Source organism: Podarcis pityusensis (assembly GCF_964106645.2).
Source record: "Podarcis pityusensis genome assembly, chromosome: 3".
Taxonomy (NCBI): domain Eukaryota; kingdom Metazoa; phylum Chordata; class Lepidosauria; order Squamata; family Lacertidae; genus Podarcis; species Podarcis pityusensis.
The window spans coordinates 41,250,137-41,270,832 of record NC_138026.1 but is presented as its reverse complement, the minus strand read 5'-3'; the positions used below and the strand labels follow the sequence as shown (position 1 = coordinate 41,270,832).

The following is a 20,696-nucleotide window of genomic DNA, read 5'->3' as shown; positions in this document are numbered from 1 at the left end:
CTGGGGATTGTACCTGGGACCTTCTGCATGCAAGACTGATGCTCTACCACTGAGCTACGGCCTTCTGCAAGTCAGGTATGGGGAGTTTGTTGCCCTCCTGGTGTTGGACTACAACTCAAGTAATCCACGATCCTTAGCCATGCTGGATGAGGCAGATTCCCCATGCCTACTATGAGGCCTCAGCCCTGCAGGTGTACTTCAGCACATGTGAACACAAACATGCACACATGCACAACTTTGCCCCTTAGTCCTGAAAGAGGAGTTAATTGCAGCTAGCCAACCTAGCAGTTCAAAAGCATGTCAAAGTGCAAGTAGATAAATAGGTACCGCTCTGGTGGGAAGGTAAACAGTGTTTCTGTGAACTGCTCTGGTTTGCCAGAAGCGGCTTAGTCATGCTGGCCACATGACCCAGAAGCTGTACACCAGCTCCCTCGGCCAATAAAGCGAGATGAGCGCCGCAACCTCAGAGTCGGTCACGACTTTACCTTTACCTTTTTATATAGGAAGCAGGGATGTGGGTGGTCTAAACCACTGAACCTCTTGAGCTTGCCGATCAGAAGGTTGGTGGTTCAAATCCCTGCAACGGGGTGAGCTCCCATTGCACTGTCCCAGCTCCTGCTAACCTAGATAGCAAGCACAGGGTATCAAAAAGGGGCTCTGCACTTTTGAATTTGCCACTGCGCTACTGAGTCAAACCATTGGCTTAATGCTAGCTCAGCACTGTTTACAAACAATGCAAACCCAAGCGCTACCCTCCATCTCCAGGATTTCAGCCCTACCTGGAGATGCCAGGAACTTTTACATTGCTCTGTTACTGTACAGGCGTCTCCCCACTTACACGCATTTAACTCACACACAGCGCAGGGTAGTAATTAAATAAACTGATTTAAACTATAAATAAAGTGCAAAAAGGGCCTCGAAACAGCAGGAAAACTGCGAAAATGAGGGGAAAACAGCAGGAAAACAGCTGGCAATCCTAGGAGCCTTTGCAACTGCAACCCCATGAGGTTTATAAGGTGTTTACAGGCCTTTTAGATGGTGTTACTATATGCAATTTCACGTAAATGTGCGGTAACCCCGGGAATGTAACCTCTGTATAAGTGGGGAGATGCTTGTACTATGCCTCTTCCCCATACCATAAGGATTAAGTGTGTGCTACCAGCTTGGAGAGAAAATGCTTCTGGTAACTTTAAGTTTCTGCATCTATCTCTCTCTGTGTCTCCCCCCCCCCCCAGCAAATACTTCACAAAGCCAAATGCCCAGCCAATGGCAAATAGTACTTATTGACTTAAGTAAAATGGTGCCCATTTACCCCAGCTTAGAATCCCTTTTTTCAAGCAAGATGCATCCGTGAAAGAGAAACTTACAAATCCATTAAAGAAACAAGTCAGTGATGTTAAGGAACACACGAGCTTTGAACTGTTTCCTAATCAGTATTTGAGTTGTAGCGATTTCCCAGTTAATTATTAGACCCTTTTTATTAAAGGTTTGTTACACAGGGGACATACAAGCTCTTTTCCTTTTAATTTTTTTTTTAGGACACAGCCATTTCCCCTAGCGGCATTTCCTAGTGGCATTCACTTTCAGAATCTGTTCTCGAAGCTTTCCAGCAACAGATTTTTTGCAGTGTATGTTCTCTCCTGGCCTCTAGCTCAGGGTTCAAACCAGCCATTTTCTCCAAGTATGTAGGCCATTTTATCCCTTTCTTATTATCACTCTACATTCCATGCTAACCAAGCATGTTCAGTCCTTATTGGGCTGCTTTTGGTGGGGATGGGTCAGTTGCCACGATTTAAAAAATAACTGTGTTTATTGAGAACGAATGCTGATATTTCCCTCTTCTCAAATTTGGTTGCAATCCTTGTGGTACTCACCACCTGTATTTTTTATTGCAAGGGGAGAATGTAAATCCTTACTGATAACCAGTTAAATAGAAAGCTTTTCCTGGGGGATTCTGTCTGAACATTCAGCCGGAATGTGTTGACTCAGGCACCGCCACACACATGTGACTTTGGAATAAAACAGTATTTGGATCATTCTTGCTTTCCAAGAGCCAACTGTTGCAAGGTCTTCAAGGCATATAGTGGGGGGGGGGGGGAGAGAAACCCAGATAGAATGTAAATTACACGACTAAAAAGATTTTCTCGCTTGTTATTAATTGAATCACTGTATCACCTTTGTTCTAGCATCAAAGTCAGGTTGCGTAAATATGTGTCAGATGAGTAGGACGGCTTTTTAAACTGACAGCTGGGGTTTAGTAGAACATTGCAATTATGGCTTTGCCTGTCACTTCATCCAACTGGTGAAGGAACTAGTCCAAGCTATAGCTGTTTTTACAGCATTTGTACTTTGCAAATGGTTTTACTCACTGAACGGTCTTCATTCATGAGTATATCTGCATTTAAACTGGTGGAGATAGAGAAACAGCAGAGTGGGCTGTAGCATTTTGATACCCCCACAATGCATAAACACTTGGAATCACACAAACAAACTTTCTGATTAGCTTAACAGAAAATGAATAATAAATATAGCAACAATAACCATCATCATAATAGTGTGATTTTAAAGGAAAGATGTAATTGAAGGATGTACCAGTTTAATGGAGATTCCACAGATCTCCACAGATTCAGTTTCTAGCAACACATTTGTCCCATATGCTTAGGAAATGCCCAGTCATTCTGGGTAAAAATTAAACAGACTCTCTGTTCCTGACAAAATTAAACAGAATCCATCTTGTGTAATTTTGGATAAGATAAGATGAAAAATGATAAGAAGAGGTCCCCGCTCTGGTTCCCAGATGCTGAACTTGCTGATTTAATAGAGCTCTACTGCAGAAACATATTCTGTCAGATGTTACCGCAATTCATTCCCCTGAAACACCCGCTCCCTCCCAGTCAACAACAAATCCTGCCAACTGAAGCAAGCAGGTGCTCCATACCTGAGACAGGAGCTAACTGGCAACTCATAATAATTGAAAGGTTGGTTATCCCATAAATGAATAGGATGGTGACAAAGGAATCTCAAAATAGCATGACAGTGAACCAACATTACACAACTGGTCACTGAGCTTGAATTTTACAACACATATGCCTCATCTGTGTTGGCTGCTATTCAGGTGATGCCCCCATAAATTATTAACATTTACAGTTATTTGCAGCTGAGGGTACAATCTATACTGGAGCTATGTCGGCTTTACACTGGGCTGCTGGCAAGGCAACTACACTGGTGGAATCAGGAGCAAATAGGACCATACTAGGTTTCCAGGAAGTGTTTGCTCTCCATCCTAGTAGAAAGCAGAAGGAAAAGGGGACAGGAGCAAAGGAGAAGGAACAAGGAGGGGATAAAGGAAGAGGAAGGGGGGAAGATACAGACCATGAAGGGGAAATGGGCTGCCCCATTGGGGATTGGAACCAGGAAAGGAAGGAGCAGAAAGAAGTCTGGTAATCTCAGTGCTAAAATATTACAAAAGACAAAAAAAGGACATACTCCTTCTGTCTTTTACGCTGCAAATAATGGGTTGTCTTAAAATTTGGTTACATCAATCTGTTAAAAACACCTCCCATTACTGGCCAAGCAGAGTGAGGCATTTGGTTTAACTCATTCATTTGGCATTCCATTTGGTTGCAACACTTGTTTGCTTATAATGCAATAACTCAGGTGCACATTGAGATATCAGAATGAAGTTCAAAACACACGTTCAGGTCATAACTACATTTTAAGTCTAAATACTGGCTTGTACAGAATTGATTGTAATGAGGCATTTGAAGTGGGGCATCTTAGACAATAGTATATGCTTGATGACATAGACCTGTGAAGACAATGTATGTGGTTTTTCAAAATGGCTCTTGAGTGGGAAAGATGTGTTCCCCACTCCGATTTTCAAAGTCAAATATATTAAAGGTCTATTTAGAAATCTTCCTTTTATTCAGTTAACATAGCTGAAAACAATTTAAAAAACAATGTAATTCTGTTTATAAACTATCCTTATTAGCTACAGGATTCCCCATGCAGAAATGATTGCAGTTTTATCATACACAAGGGTCATAGCTGTCAATGTTTCCCTTTTTTAAAGGGAAATTCCCTTATTCCGAATAGGATTCCTCGCAAGAAAAGGGAAAAGTTGACAGCTATGACAAGAGTATCAACCATAAAAAGCCCCACTCAGATAATAGCCAGACTTCCAAGACCACAATGCAAAGAATTATTTGTATACAACTGTTTGTGGCATTCTTCATGTCCTTTCCAGTCATTGATTGAGCTGCTGTGATTTCACAGTATGTTAATGATCATTCTAACAACTGTGGCAGAATATGACCTGCAGATTACTTATACAGGGTCTTATTTGGGGCTGCACCATTACAGCTGTTGCCAACATTCACATTCTGAAGCCCCTGAAGACGTATATGTTTTGGCCTTTGTAGGGGATTAATGCAATGTGGGCAACTATATGATGATGATGATATTTATTACACACACACATGCACATACACTTTATGTATCAGAAGATCTCCAGGCAGTGTACAACATTAAAAACAAATCACAAAACATCAATGATAAAAACATAATAAAAGCATACTGACAAACAGCCTAATAATAAAATAGCCATCATAATAACAGTCCTTTCCCAAACACTATATATTTCCTACAGTATTGTTATGATTATTTTAAAATGTTATTTGATGTTATAATTTGTATATTGCAATGCTCTCGGCAATTTAGATCTGTTAGCTGCCCTAATGGCATCACAGATCACTGAAGGACATGTTAGAAATATACATAATAAAGACATATAAATGCATACATATTGCAAATTACAAAATGCATGCTAAATCATTAGGAAAGAGATCAATGCCTTTTTACAAATCAATGGTGTACGGTTCCAAGTGTGGCACTCAAGGACTTAACTGGTAGGATGTTCTGTTTCTTACTGTATTTTTAATATACTGTTACATGCTACCTCACTCTCTAAGTCAGGCATGGCCAAACTTGGCCCTCCAGCTGTTTTGGGACTACAATTCCCATCATCCGTGGCCACTGGTCCTATTAGCTAGGGATGATGGAAGTTGTAGTCCCAAAACAGCTGGAGGAGCAAGTTTGGCCATGCCTGCTCTAAGTGGTGTGAGATTCCAGGGGTTCCAGGCACTTTGTGCTTCATTTTGGAAATGAGCCACAATAGAGACTGTGGTGGCTTTATGATATATGGTTTATTTATATATGGTCTTGTTTCTCCCATAGCCACAGCTTTGGAGTCAAACAGAAATCAAACATTGTTCTGACACTCTCTCCAGCTTGCCATTTCTCTTCTGGCCCACATTACTGCAACTTCCAACTCCTAACTCAGGCTTTGTCCTTCTAACCATATATGAGTTGAAGAAGGAACACCACCATTTGCCCATCTCTCACAAAGCCCCCTTCCCTTTCCCTGCCTTTAATGGCCCATCACCAAAGCTATCACCTCAACACAGGAAGCTAGCCTGCCTTAACACTTGCTGGATCCAGGAGTTAGAAGAGTTTCGCACACAGCCTACTTCCTGCCCCAGAACAATTCATATGTATTTCTATTAATTGTGTTCTTACTCCTAGGTGCAAATGGCTTCAAGACTTTTTATAGTGTGGAGTAATGTAGAAATTTAATAAACCAGACCTAATCAGCTGCTGGTGGTGGGAAAACCTGCCTTTTCCATCCCAGCACTAGAAGAACAGCCTCATGTTCTAGCTTTGCACTTCTCAGCGGAATAGGATTTCTCCTTGCAATATGACTTCACCTCACACCTCAGCTCCTGCTCATTATAAGGACTGGTATTTTGCTAGTTTGTAAAATTAAGAGGCCACTGCAACTGTAAAATAATTCAACATTTACTGTTATCTTATAAGCAAGCTGTACATCCTGAAACCAAGAACTCTAGAGCTGAAGGATACCATCTCTGGATTAAATTCAAAGTGACTATTCAAGAGCAAAATTGTTTTGGGATTTTCAGACAACATTAGGGGGCCTATCCAGGATAAAGTAAGCAAAAATAAACCACTGCAACTGGTACCAGACTGACTCAGGTCTATTTAATAACATGACTAATGAGATGCATCCACATCTTTCCAACATGCCTCCCTTCCGCAGCACCGCTTCACTCATGACTTACGAGCTCTTATTGCTGCTCAATTTGTCATTACGGGGAAAGATGAAATGTAGCATCATGATAGTGCAATTTCAGTTTCTGAGTTCTTAAAATACAGCAATTTTCTGAGTTTAACTACAATTGCAGGTGATTACAAAAGCAAAGACATTTGAAAATAATGAGGAACTCTGTCATTATTATAATACAATTTGAAGTACAACTTAAGTGGCTAGAAAGCATTTATAGTTGCACTGGAAGTTATAATTTGAAGCTGTTTCATATGAGAACTATTTATGAACATACCTGCAGCGCCATTCTAAGCACCTTTACCCAGTCTGAAGCGATTCCCATGGAGCTCAATGAGTCCTATAGCAAGCAGCACACTTAGGACTGCAGCTTTATGTTAATTGTTCATCCATCTGGTTACACAGCTAATAATGTTTATCTGTAATGGCAACAAAGAAGATGAAATGTGAAGGAGCCTGGTAGAGTCAGGCAAATCAGATATTAGCTCTTTATTTTTATTTTATTAAAGATTTTCTTGATTTACAAAAGTGTGTGCAATGTCTCTCTTGTATTTCCTCCATGTAACTTTTTTTACAAATCAGTTTCATTTGTTGAGACATTAGGAAGAAAAGGGGGAAAGAGGTGGAGGGGGGAAGATGGGTGGGGTTGGGGTTGGGTGGCATGTTTCTATTTTACTTACTATATGTAGCGTTTGGTGTCAGCGTTGCTTGTGCAGGTTCTTTGCTGTTCACTTGTGTTCCTTTGGCTCTTTACAAAATGGTTTGATAATATGCTAACTTAATTAGAAATAATACAGTCCAAAGGGGAGAGATCTTGCTATATTTTCACATATTTGAAGTGAAAGGTACCCCCAAACAAAAATACAGGTATGCTGAATAACACCGATGTACGTACAGTATATAGTAAAACTATTGGGCTGGTGGTGGGGAAGGAAGAGGGGCGCCGCCACCCCGGTTTCTCAACAGTCAGCAGCTGCCCTTCCCACGACTGGGCGCGCGGTTTTTTCCAAGGCGGGGAGATTCCCACCGCGCGGCCCGCGAGGGGTGTCCCTTTTAAGAGCGCGGGGGGTGTTGGGGGGGGGAGGCCTTATCCGGTTCTTACGGCCCCCTAGAGGGCTGTCCGCTTCGTCTGCTCCGAGTCACCTGACTCCGAAGAAGCCACAAACCTGCGAGGCCCCGTGAGGAACGAGCAAGAAGAGCCGGCAAGAAAAGGCAAGGAGGGAGCGAGGTGTGTGCGCGCGCGCAGACACACACACAGACACACACACACACACACACACACACGAGAGAGAGGGAGAGAGAGGGGGGGGGGGCGCGCGTCGGGGGTTGCGTATTGCACGCATACATGCATCCTAGCAGTGGCACCACAGGGAAGGTTTGTGGCCGCAACCGGGGATTAGGCAACCGGGGATTAGGCTAGAAATAGCGGCGGTGGCGGCGGCGGCGGCGGGCGTGGAGAGCTCCCCCGGCACCCGCTCCGGCCTTAGCGCATCCCTGCTCTCCCTGCACCTGAGGGCGCGGCGTGTGCGCCCAGGGCGCGCCTTTCCCGCGCTCTGGAGCAAAGGGGGCCCCCGGTGCGGACGGAGGGGGGCTCGGCGCAGCTGCGAGCGGGCGGGGGCGAGAGAGGTTAGCGTGTTGGGTGGAGGGGGGGGGACAAGCGGAGGAGGAGAGACCGTGGCCTCCTCGCGAGCAGGAGGCAGCGCCAGCAGCACCGCGAGGGGCAGAGCAGAGGCGCGGCAGTCGCCAGAAGGACGCGGACGCACTGACAGGTTTGCTGCTGCTGCTGCTGCTGCCGCCGCCGCCTCGGGCACTTCCACATTCTCCGGGGAGGGGACGGGGAGAGCAGGCCTGGCTAGGCGCTGCTTGGTAATCCCCGAGGCGAGGTGGGGGGACGGGAGGGAGGGAGGGAGAGATGCAGATATGCAAGACTACTAGCCAAACGCCGCCGCCGCCTCTGCTGTCGTTCCTCCCCCCCCCCCCGAAAAAGGGGAGGGTTGCATTGCAGAGGGCGAGGAGAAGGAGACAAGCGGCTTGGAGAGGGTAGGGGGAAGAGGAGGGGAAGCGGGGGGCTGCGGGGTGTGAGAGATCGCCAGGGTGGGGTGGTTTGAGGTTGGGAACCGGCGGCCTGCGGTTGTCTTCAAGACAGAGCTGGCTGGGGGAAAGGCACCGAGAGGGCATAACATGGCGCAATGATATGATAATCTCCCACCAAAGAGAGAGAGAGAGAGAGAGAGGTAGAAACGCAGGGAGGAAGGCGAGAGAATCCCGTTGCTGCAGTAAGAAGCCCCGCCAGCAGCAGGAGGGAGCGGTGGTGACAGGGCCGTGTTGGAGACTGGCTCGATAATTCAGTCCCTGGGCCCTCTTGGGGCTCTGTCAGGAAGGCCAGGGCTGGGGGATCTTCTGAGAGGTTGCGGAGAGGGGAGGGAGAAAGCTTCATTTATTCCCCACCCCCCATAAACAAGAGAGATGAGATACATAGTGGTTTGCAGGAACCGCCATCATACTCAAGGGAGGCAGGCAAGGGAAAGAACACCCCCCCACACACACACACTAACCCTCGGAATTCATATACAGCATTATTATGTGGGCATATTTCTGTTTCGTCTACAATGCCCCCAGAATCTCTCGGATATAGTTGCAATGCAAACACTTACACAACAGAGGAGGTGGCGTGGGAGAAAGGAGGGAACCTGGAATGAGCCAGGATTTAGAAATCAGCTTTTGCTAGTTAAATAATTGTGCATATATATATATATATATATATATATCCTTTTTAAAAAGATTATCCTCCCCTCAGTTGTTTTTCTTCCCCCCTCCCCTTGTAGAAGTGGTAGCAGTCCTAGAATTAGCCGAAGATGTCGGGTCAGACGCTGACAGATCGCATCGCAGCTGCTCAGTACAGCGTTACAGGATCAGCTGTAGCTAGAGCCGTCTGCAAAGCAACCACACATGAAGTAATGGGGCCCAAGAAAAAACACCTGGACTGTAAGCATCTTTTTATATAAGTGGTTCATGTGTGGAGGGCTAGGGAATCTTGTGTGGTTCTGTGCTCCTGGGGTCCATTGCCCTCTGGGTAATCAGTTTCTTCTGCCATAAGAATTAAATGAAGTGCTTAAAAAATGAACTTTTTATTGTAGCAATATAACACCTCAGAAATGACTTAGTCCCCTTATTTTGCTTCATTTTGACCTTCAGGTTTTAGGACAGGTGCATGTATCAGAGAGAGAATGGAAGGCCTGTGACTATTTGGAAACTGCAAAAGTATTCTGGCCATGCTTTGGGCGAATGAGTTTAGATGAGGGTGGATGTTGACTTGAGTTGCTGTAATGTGGAGATTATCTCTACAGAGAGGTTGGTTTGATCTTGGCAAAACTGAATGATTCTTGTTCATTGTAATAGTTCCATTGTGTATCGTTAATGAAGGGTAGGAAAGATGAAAATTTTAAAGTATGTCACATGCACCACTCATCCCAAATGAAATCGCTGTAGTGCTCTTAGTTGTGTTATTTTGTGCAGCCATCCTTAATTGTGTTAGATCTTCATTTTGCATTCATTTGGCCTTCATTCTATATTGCAGGGAGTGGTAGTCAAAATGGCTAGACCATGGTTGGGCCATCTAATCCTACTTTATGGCCCTCATATTACAGTTTGTAATCCTAAATACTGCGAGCAGCAAAGGACAGAGTAGTTCTGATCTTCTGTACTCAACACAGCAAAATAGAAACCTAAACAACACCAGTAGAAATGAGAAGGTCCACAGACATCAACCTGCACACAACATCTCTAGGAACTCCTCCCATCATCCGTAATGAAGTTGCTCATCAGTACTGCCATAGAACCCGCACAGAGAAGGCACCAACAATAAATGTGAATGGAAGGGATACCATGATGACATCACAGGGCCCTGTTACATCTTCTTGTGCACATTGCACAGGTGCATTCTGTAACTGCTGGCTGGGACTGATGGGAGCTGTGGTCCAAGACATTTGGGGGGCACCAGGTTAATGAAGGCTGGGTTAGGAGGACAAGCAAGCACACACACCTGCAGCCGCAAGTTCTAGTACAGGGTCAGGAGTTCAGATGCCTTGGCAGCTGGTGGCAGACTGCAGATAACTCTTTTAAGAGGGACAATGTCATGGTTAAATGTGTCCCCTTCCATTCACACTTGCCACACTCTATAGGGCTGAAGGAGGTAGGATCTGTAGAGCACAAGCTTCTCAGGGCAAAATATTCTGTTGCTGAGATGGATAAGTGTTATGACTCTTCACTTCCTTCTTTATTGTTGATTTTGCATAGCTGTCTGTGCAGGCCCTTCCTTTAAGTAATGAGCTGTGATAGAAAGAGAGCACTGTACACAAAGTCTTCCAGATGTACATTTGTATCCAAGCAGGTCTCACTATCTGAACACAATGAATTCTCCAAGAATCGTTTGTTAGGTGAGCGTTCTTTTAATGAGAAGATGATTTCCATTGATTCCTATGGGGGAATTTTATCATGCATTCCGACCATGGAATTCTGACCCCAAAATGACAAACAAAACAAAAAACAAAAACAAAACTGGGAAACCCAGGACAACCCTCTGAAAAAAGATTTGTCTGATTTCTCCCACTTCCCACCATGGTTTCTGGTGAAACACCTGCTGCAAACCAGCAAAACATAAGGCTGCTTATTTGTTTACAGTACTACACATAAGTCTGGCTGTTTGGATATCTGAATCTGTGGTGTGTATAATGAGGTTTGGGTACTAATTCCTCATGTGAATGTTTCAATAACATGTGAATGTTTCAATAGCAAGTGTTTGGATAGTGGGACCTGTGTGTATTTTGATTCTTTGGGCAGAACAACATAAAACTTGTGCCATGCTTGTTATGTGATTGGTATTCATTTGCTAGGGCTCATATAAGTATATTATTATTATTATTATTATTATTATTATTATTATTATATTATTATTATTATTATTATTATTATTATTATTATTTATTAATTATAATAATAATAATAATTTTGTTATTATGATTATCTGTCTTCCACAAATGTCACAAGGCTATGTAGAAAATATGATAAGAATGGCTAAAACAGCATAGAAACTGGCAGAAGATGAAATTAAAAACAATACAAAGCAGAGACCCCTTCATCCAGCTGGGAAAGCTTGTCAGAACAAAAAATGACTTTTTTCTGGAAAGTGCAGATAGTGGGTGTCTGTTGCATATTGACAGGAATGCTGTTTGACAGAACAGGGGGCAGCCACATTGAAAGCCCTGCTCTAAGTTATTGTGGAGTGAACTTCTGATACATAGGAAGATGCCTTATGCCAAGTCAGGACCATTGGTTTCTCTAAATCGGCGTTTCCCAAACTTGCAGTCACTGGCAGCCAGAGTGGACAGTATGCATTTAGAGCAGTGTTTCCCAAACTTGGGTCTACAGCAGTTTTTTGGACTACAGCTCCCATCATCCCTAGCTAGAAGGACCAGTGGTCAGGGATGATGGGAATTGTAGTCCAAAAACAGCTAGAGACCCACATTTGGGCTCTAAATCCATACTGTCCACTCTGGCTGCCAGTGACTCTCCAAGTTTTGAGATAGACTTACCTGGAGATGGCAGGGTTTAAACCTGGCATCTCCTGCATGTAAGGCATGCGCTTGGCTCCTGAGCTACAGCTGTTCCCTGTGCCACATTCTGTTCTCTAATATGGGATGGGTGAGGGAAATAGGGGTTTGCATGCCTATTTCTGGGTCTCCATTGACTTGAAGTGTGTTTTCTTGTGGAGCTGATAGCATTATGAAATCTCTAGAAGTGAGACTAAATTATGCATTTTCCTAGAATAGTACAACACTTCTCACCATGCCCCTGACTCCAGCCAGACTTTCTCTGTGCAGCATAGGGTCATGCTGGTGTAAATTCACTACACTGGAATAGCATCACCTTCTCTGGGTGCAGCGGAATATGCAGTAGCAATCCTATCCTCACTTAGCAGAATAGGATTGCACTGTTACTCTTTGGCATCCAACTGGGTTTTGTTTAGCTCCCTTGATGTAATCACTTTGTATAGAAAAGCTGCATAGTTTAATGATTAGCCTGACATTGTTTAAAAACTTCAAATATTGGACCTAAAAAGCAGGGGCATAGTAGAAATAGTGACCACATCCTCTTTTTTTGCACCTGCAGATCTGTTTAGAGACAGAGGTAATTGAAATTGCCAGCTGACAACCTTATAGGCAGTGATTGATGCATTGGGACTTAACCTTTCCTGGCTATTGTCTGACTATCAGACCACATTTCACGGTAACTACATTATATTAGGAATCCAAAAGGCAGGATAATGTAATCTTTTAAGCAACTCCATCTAGCCTTATTGTCGTGACCTTTTTAACATATAAACATGCAAACATGGTGACATGTGAAGTTAAGTTTCCATCCCTAATCTTCTTGGCCTAATATGTGAAGATAATAAGCTTCTCCCACCCAACCATCCACACATGTTCGCTGTGATTTTTAATTGGAAAGAAATTTTACTGAATTCAGTGAAAAATGTGAATAATTATGCCTAGATTTGTAGCCTTAGAAATACTGAGATGGGTGAGTGGCAATGCTGTTGGCCCAGGGATACATATTCCCACTTCATCTGCATTAAATAAATTAAGATGTATGTACTGAAGATTCATGTAATCAGTTACTGCTGTAGATGTTGGCCATGCGGTTTTTGGGGTGGGGAGCAATATACTTCTGGAGAAATGAGATTAACTTTGTAAGTAAGAAGCACAAGGCGGAATTGTAATCAAGTTATGGGGAAATTTATGTATGCTCTTGAACAAACTCCTCTGTTTTGTAATAGCAAAAAGGAGAAAGACTGGGGAGAGGCATTTGGAGAATAATATTGGTGTTAGGGATCTTGGAGCTTGCACACTGCTCTTTAAGGCACAGGAGTCAAAATTGGGAGAAACTACAAAGGTAGCCTCTGCTTTTCTAATAACAGTAAGGTGGCAGCACCATTGGGGGTTCAGGTGTGAACAGTGGCAAGGAGCAGGGAACAGTACAGTATAGTGAAATAGGACAGGGGCTAAGAAATCTTGGCTAGCCACCACATTGCTGAGCTTATGGGGCCACAGTCGATGCCTCTTGAGACCCCAGAATGCCTCACAAGAGAATGATGTGTCTACATTGTGATTCCAAAAATGTAAAATGATCTTATTTTTCCTTGTAATCTAGTCACTGTCCCCTCCTCTTTTTTTTCTTTTTTCTTTTGCTATCCTGCTCATTTTTGCCTTCAAAGGCCATTTTTATTTGCTTTTCTCTTTCCCTTGTTTCCTTTTTTTCTTGATATACCAGGTTGTTTGATGTATAATGGCCTTGGCTACAAAGTGTAATAATGTGGTATTAATTAAAAAGGTGGGGAAGGAAAAAGTATGATGCCTCTAGGAGCAAATGTGACTTAAAATGCGTACCTTGAAGAGGCTTACCTGGTTCTGCCTTTACGAGCAGCAGAATATGGGACAGAGTTGGGAGGTTCAGGGTATTGTCAATGCCCTGACTTCAAAGGGAAAGTAAACCCAGATTCTCTGATAAGTGGAATGTGGTGTCTTCCATTTCTAGATGCTTGAGCAACATCTGTCCTGCTATAGTATGGATAGTGAAGCATCTCAAGAGACCTGCTTTGCAACCTAGGGGAAGTTTTTTTCTTTTTTTAAAGGTACCTGTCTTTTTAATAGTCCTAAATCATATAGCATCTTTCCACATTAGAAATATGGGGAAAGATGCTATATGACTTAGGGCTATTAAAAGTGGCTGAATGTGATAGTTCAGAAAAGCACCAATGCCACTGGGGAAAGGGACAGACATGTTTAAACTTAGAGTGGTGATGGGAAATCTGAGACTTGCATTCCTCCCCTCCCCTTTTTAAGTAAACACAAGCATGGTCCTAAATGTGCATATAGTAATTTGTGACCCTCTACAACTTTTTTATGTGTGCCCTAGTTTTTGTTTTTGCATTCCATGGTTTGGAACATGTTTCTCAGAAAACAGTCCTTCAGAAGTTGAATTTTAATGGTTGCTGGCTGTTGTGCTGGAGAAGGCAAGTAAATAATAGAATGAATGTACATGTGGCAGAAGGCACACTACTGGGACTTCCACAGTAACTCTCCAGAGATAAGCACTTCCCTTGTAGAGGAAAGAAATGAGAGCAAAGCAAATAGGCTGTTAGGCTAGCATTTTATGAATGGTTTACTGTGGGGATGAGCATGATTAATTCAACTAGGTAGACCCCCCTTTTATTTTTTTCAAAAAGAAGAGTTTGGATTTGATATCCCGCTTTATCACTACCCTAAGGAGTCTCAAAGCGGCTAACATTCTTCTTTCCTTTCCTCCCCCACAACAAACACTCTGTGAGGTGAGTGAGGCTGAGAGATTTCAAAGAAGTGTGACTAGCCCAAGGTCACCCAGCAGCTGCATGTGGAGGAGCGGAGACACGAACCCGGTTCACCAGATTATGAGTCCACCGCTCTTAACCAAAAGTAACTGAAGGCAACTTACAAAAATATAGCAGATAGTTTAAGAGCAACATAAAGCAAAATCAGAGCAAAAGCTAAAAATGTACTCATATTTATACAAAAAGGGAGGATGAGGACACCCCCACTTAAGGAGACCACAGGTAATTAAAAGGCCTGCTGGAAAAGGAATGTTTTTGCCTGGCGCCTAAAGATAGGTAATGATGATGCCTGGCATGCCTCCCTAGGGAGAGCATTCCATAAGTGGGGATCTGCCACTGAGAAGGCCTGTCAAAACTGTCCACAGCTCCCTCAGAGGGAGCACATGATGAATGCAGCGTCCATGCTGGTTCGTGTGGGGAAAATATTGGGGGCCTGAGCCACATAAGGCTTTATAGGTCAAAGCCAGTGCCTTTAATCGAGAGCACAAAATAATTAGAAGCCACTGTGGTTATGCTGGAATGGGTGTGATATGTTCAGATCATCTTGCATTGGTAAACAATCTGGGTGCTGAATCTGCACCAGCTGAAGTTTCCAAACTACCCTCTAAGGCAGATAGAGATGGATTTAGGGGAGCGTGGCCAGTTTGCTGGCACTGGGCACTGAGTTGAGAAGGTGCCCAAGCGGGCATCATAACAGTGAAGAACAGTGGAAGGCAAGAGGCAGTGGGGTGCCTATGTGTAAGTAGTAATAGAACCTAGATGTCTGAAGGATGATATGTTCAGATCATCATTAAGATATCTCAAAATAGAAAACTCTTTAGCAGTGTGGATCCAAGACGCGACGCACATTTTTACCCTGGTGTGGAAACAGAGCCACAGTATGTACCCCTGTTGAATTTCTATTTTGAATAATTCCCACTGTTCTCTTTCCCTATTGCAAGTGGAATCAACAAACTATGAGCCTTGGCTTGCTGTGATGACTAAACTGGTGCTCATGATTTGTTTTTCTCCAAATAAACCACAATCTGGAGTGAAGGTTTCTTACTGGCTTCCTGGTTGTGACTTGTTTGGGAGAAACAAACCTTGGGCACTGGTTCAGATATCATGGTAAGTCAAGGTTTGTGGTTTGTTGCTCCTGCTGTTGCTTGGAGAGGAGTGCAGCAGGAAGGATTTAGCAGTTTTCTTGTTTGTTGCTTACCATGTCATCTTCATGATAATGATTGCTTATCTTCAGAAGAAGTCATAAGCTTGTTGCCCCTGGATTTACAAATGGTGGTGGCAGAGTGATCAATAATAATGTGTGGAGTTTTTTTTGTTGGTTTGTTTTTGTTTTTTAAGATGCTGAATTCAAATTGCTTAGTAAGATATTTGGTCAGGGCTAAATTATTGAGATGGCCACTGAAGCAGTATGAGTAGATAATATCAGTGATTCAGATAGCACTTTGAGAATGATCACCTGCATTCTTTCTCTGTATGCTGTCTGCAAGTAGGAAAGAGGAGGAGGAGGAGGAAGTTGGATGTTAACTGCAGTTTGAGGAGCATTTTAAACATTAAGGAGCAGTTTAGTCAACATGATTTCAGTAGTGCATGTAATTTCAGAAATGACATGGTCTGGGAGTGCCCCCCAAATTCTACAATGTATTCATTGGTCTGCATCCAGATACAAATGAAAAACATATATGTGTGTGCATGCAGCTTCTCACACTCTCAAACTTCTAATTCATAAAATCTTTAGAAGCAGTATGAGAGATGCTTTTAAAAGATTATAGTGAGAAAAAGCTCCACATGTGCACAGAAACAAGCTTTCTAGACTCGGGTCTGGACTTTAATGTTCTAAGCGGATTGTGAAGCTAATTGCAATCCTAAGCATGTTTACCCTGAAGTAAGTTCCACTATTCTCCATAGGACTTGTTTCCTAGGTAGTGTGCTTAGGATTGTAGCTGAAATTCACCATCTATGAAGAACTTTCTGGTAGTCCTGGGAACAAGCTTTAAATTATGTTTGCAGCCAATCTGAATTTTGCAACTCTCCATAAATTATACAAATTGAGTAAATTTGCAAAAGGTAATTTAATTGATGGTCCTTAGAGGTTTAATTTGATATAGGTCAGAATTTTAGAGGCGAGAGGTACAAACCATTATTTGAGGAGGTATCATTTGTCCCATAAATGAAACCCAGTTCTTGGGTTCATTCTTTGTCACAGGAAAGAGTGACCAAGAAGTAGACTCAAGGCTTGGGCTGTGCAGTTCTAGAAAGCACTTGTTGGCCTGTTTTGGAGTATGTCTCAGCTTACTAAACAGTGAGATGCATGGCCTTAATTTCCTGTTGGGTCTGAATTGGAAAACCAGAATAATTCAGGATATCAAATCATCTAAAGTTGATGTTTAAGATACTGACTTGTTTCAGTCTTGAGAAGCATATTTTCCCAATTCATACATAACAGGAAACATTGGTTAACTGTGGCACGCTGGGAAGGGGTAGTGCAAGGATGAAATGCGTACACAAGGCTCTTAAACCGAGATACATGCAGCAATTTAATTCAGTTGGAAAGAAAGTAAACAAGCTGCAATCTAGGATACAGTTCTGGTGTGCAAATTGGGGAGAGAGAGATGCCCATATTATCTACCGCTTCAATAGATGGAATGGGCATTGCCAGCAGGAGCTAGGTCAGTGATTAACTTCCTTGCACATGAATAAATGGTTAATATTCATTCCTATAAAACATGGCAATTGTAGAATGGTAGAACCTGCCATTCTCTGAAACCGGGCAACTAGCCCTCCGTAGATAAGGATCCTGAAAAGCAAGGGGTCCTGTGTGTTGTGTGGCATGCAGGAGCACAGTGTTCATCCAGAGGCACCTGTAAAACACTTGATCTCCTTTGGTAGTTCTCTGTTCCTTCCATCCTTAATTATGAGTGTTTCACATTTTTGTCCCACAAGACTACCTTTCACATTGGTTCCACTGCGGGTGGCTGCAGTGCATAGATGATGGGTTTCTAGAAGGGACCAAAAATTGGCTTAAAAGTAATAAGTACACTTGGTGCCAAGTGTATTTAATGTAGTGTGAGAAGCCATCCTAACTGAAGAGGGAGTCTCCAGGTTGCCAGCCAAAAGCAGGGCATAGGATTGATACATGAAATAATGCAGTTGGCAGGAAAGGTCAGCATAAGGAGGTTTAGGAGAAGCTTTGCTAAACAAGTGGTTACTGACGAGGGAGCCTGGCTGATGTAAGCATTAGGCACTAAATAATAGCATGCACCAACCAATACTGCCTTTTTGTAGCTCTCATGTTGGTTTAGCATGGAAGGGGCAGCTTCTTTGCATGCATTATTGAGAGAGAGTGCCACTGAAAGCGATAATTTGACAATATAAGTACCTTCTGTTTGGGGTTCAAGGCATGTTTCAGTCATGACACTTTAGGCTGTAATGGAAACTTGGCTCTCCCTCATAAATGAGGTATGACATCTAGGAAGAAAACCTAAGTAGAAAATTTCTGGGAAGCCTTTTTTTAAAAACAAAACAAAACAACAACTAAAATGCCAGTAATCAAGTTGTCATTTTTAGAATTTGAAGAGTTGCTTTAGAGGCCATAATCTCAATGGTTATATTTTAATGGATAACTGTGAGTGTATACCTGCTAATAATACTTGAAAGTTCTTTCTTTCTGTGTACAAATGTGGAAGCATGCATGGAGCAGCTGGGTCCAGTTGCATTTCCCCAATTTTAGGAAAGTAGGGGCAGAAATGGGTGACATCTCAACTTGGTACAGTCTTTAAACATCTGTTTTCTTGAAAATTTTTCAAGACTAAGAGAAGGCCCTTGTCTGTTTTGTATGAAGAACTCAAGTGCATTCTTTAAGAAACAAAATAAAAAAATTCCTTCCAGTAGCACCTTAGACACCAACTAGGTTTGTTATTGGTATGAGCTTTTGTGTGCATGCACACTTCTTCAGATACACTGAAACAGAAGTCACCATACCTTTAAATATAGTGAGAGGGTGGGGAGGAGTATTACTCAGAAGGGTGGTGGGAATGGGTGGTTGGCTTAGGTGTGCTAAACCTGTTGATGACTGTTAAAGACTGCTATTGGTCTTGCAAGAAAAAGCAAGGGGTGAGATGGCTAAATCAAGTATAATGAGATAAGAATCCAATGTCTCTATTCAGACCAGTTCTCTCCATGGTTTTAAGTTTGGTAATAAGTTGCAGTTGAGCAGCTTCTCTTTCCAGTCTATTTCTGAAATTCTTTTGTAATATGACAGCTACTTTGACATCTTGTATAGAATGTCCTGGAAGACTGAAGTGTTCTCCTACTGGTTTGGTCTTGTGATTCCTGATGTCAGATTTATGTCCATTTATCCTTTGGCATAGGGTTTGGCCTGTTTGTCCAGTCCCACCACCCTTCTGAGTAATACCCCTCCCCACCCTCTCACTATATATAAGGGTCTGGTGACTTCTGTTTCAGTGTAACTGAAGAAGTGTGCATGCACACAAAAGCTCATACCAATAACAAACTTAGTTGGTCTCTAAGGATCTTGTCTTAGATCAGGCAGTGATCATGTAACCTGGCAATGTTAAGAGTACACTGTGGTAATAAGTTCTACATTGGGAAAGTGTTTACATGTGAGTTGGTACATATGGTTTGAAGCCTTCATTGCTGAACTCCTGCAATGCATGGTGTTAGTTGTGGCCTTTGGAGCCCTAAATGGCTTAGACTCTGAAGATTTGGAAGGACATATCTGTTGATAAGACTTTAATTTGGTTGACCTTGGGATTAAGTAAACTTTGATTCCAAAGTCATTGTTCTGTGTCCAGGCATACAAAAGCCTAGATTGTCTTAAATAGTGCTTACACTGCAGTAGTGTAATCTTCCAATTTCCTCCAACAAGCAGGGGGAACTGTATGCTTCTAGTGCTTAATACTTCTCTTCTCCTGTTCTTTGGTTGTCTATAGATAGCAACAACTTGTATTTCTGAACTCTTCTAGGGTGTTTATAATATGTAATTCAATCATCAAGTGGATTAATTTTTATTTCATGGAGACCTAGAATGGGTGGAGTAGCATCATTAGTAGCAGCATCATTAGCAACACCAACTAGTCAGATTTTGCAGTTAGCCACTTGCCTCATTATTTTATCTGGAACATTAGTTTGGGCAAGCATAGCTCACCAAGGTGCCTCACACTATTATAAAAACAAAAACAAATCCTATCTCAAAACAATCAAAACTGACAAAGGCAGCAACATTCACAGTTATTAAAAGGCCAGTTAAAAACAGGTTATCAAAAGGAGGTTCAGAAAAGATGAGCTTGTTAGTGAGTCTAGCCCATGCATTGGCAATGAGAGCAGTGCATGCTGTGCTCTGTTCTTGCATATAGCTGAACTCTTGACAACTACTAGTGTGGTTCGGATATGTATCTGAACTGTTAAGTCGGGCTCAAAGTGAGGCAAGGCTGAGAGAACAACCGGTGCAGTGCAACGTGTTGTACTACTTTTGCATTCTTGAAGTTCAAACCATGTCCCACCACTACCACCATCTTCTGGATTCAGTGGCAGGACCTAGGGACAAGACAGAATGATAAGTGGGCAGCATGGGGACCTGATGGTAGACTGCTGCTCCTTGAATGAGTCCTTATGAGCTCTCTGACTTTAGATCTTGTTTGCAAGCATCACAGTCCTGATGCTCTTTGAAAAAGGTGCTTCATACAAATCATTAAAGATGTATATTGTGTATGTCACCTTTTCACCATCTCTTACAAATCTTTCCTGCCGGGGATGGCCACAAGGGGTCTGCAGAAACTAGGCTGCCCGGGGAGTAGAGGTCTTGATCATTGTAAGGCCTTTGCTGTTACTTACAGTATAAAATGTTGGAATACTGCCAGTATAATTTTAGAGAGAATAAATGGGCTGCCAGGTAGTTGCTGGTGTCATAATATGTTAAATAATTGTCATAATAGCTAATCTGCTGTGTAGGCTTCCTGGTCTAGCTACTTTACATATTGAAAAGAAGAAACCCTGTCCCATCAAATTTAGTCCAAATTTAGTTCTTGCTTTTGTCAAATGACTGCTCCAACCAAATAATGCTGCTACTTTTGTAAATGTGAAGTAAAAACAGAAAGTACCAGAAGTACTTTGCAT

At 42.6% G+C, this 20,696-nt stretch overlaps 1 protein-coding gene across 1 annotated transcript in view; it reads left to right on the top strand.

Annotated features, from left to right (window-relative positions):
• Positions 1–7,446: 7,446 nt before the first annotated feature.
• The window catches only part of SNAP91 (synaptosome associated protein 91), a 64,387-nt gene continuing 51,137 nt past the window's right edge, over positions 7,447–20,696 (top strand). Inside the window, exons 1-2 of the mRNA XM_080998485.1 lie at positions 7,447–7,514; positions 8,965–9,124. Of these exons, the coding sequence (XP_080854611.1) occupies positions 8,995–9,124 (130 nt within the window). The 5' untranslated portion in view covers positions 7,447–7,514; positions 8,965–8,994. The remainder of the gene's footprint in view (positions 7,515–8,964; positions 9,125–20,696) is intronic.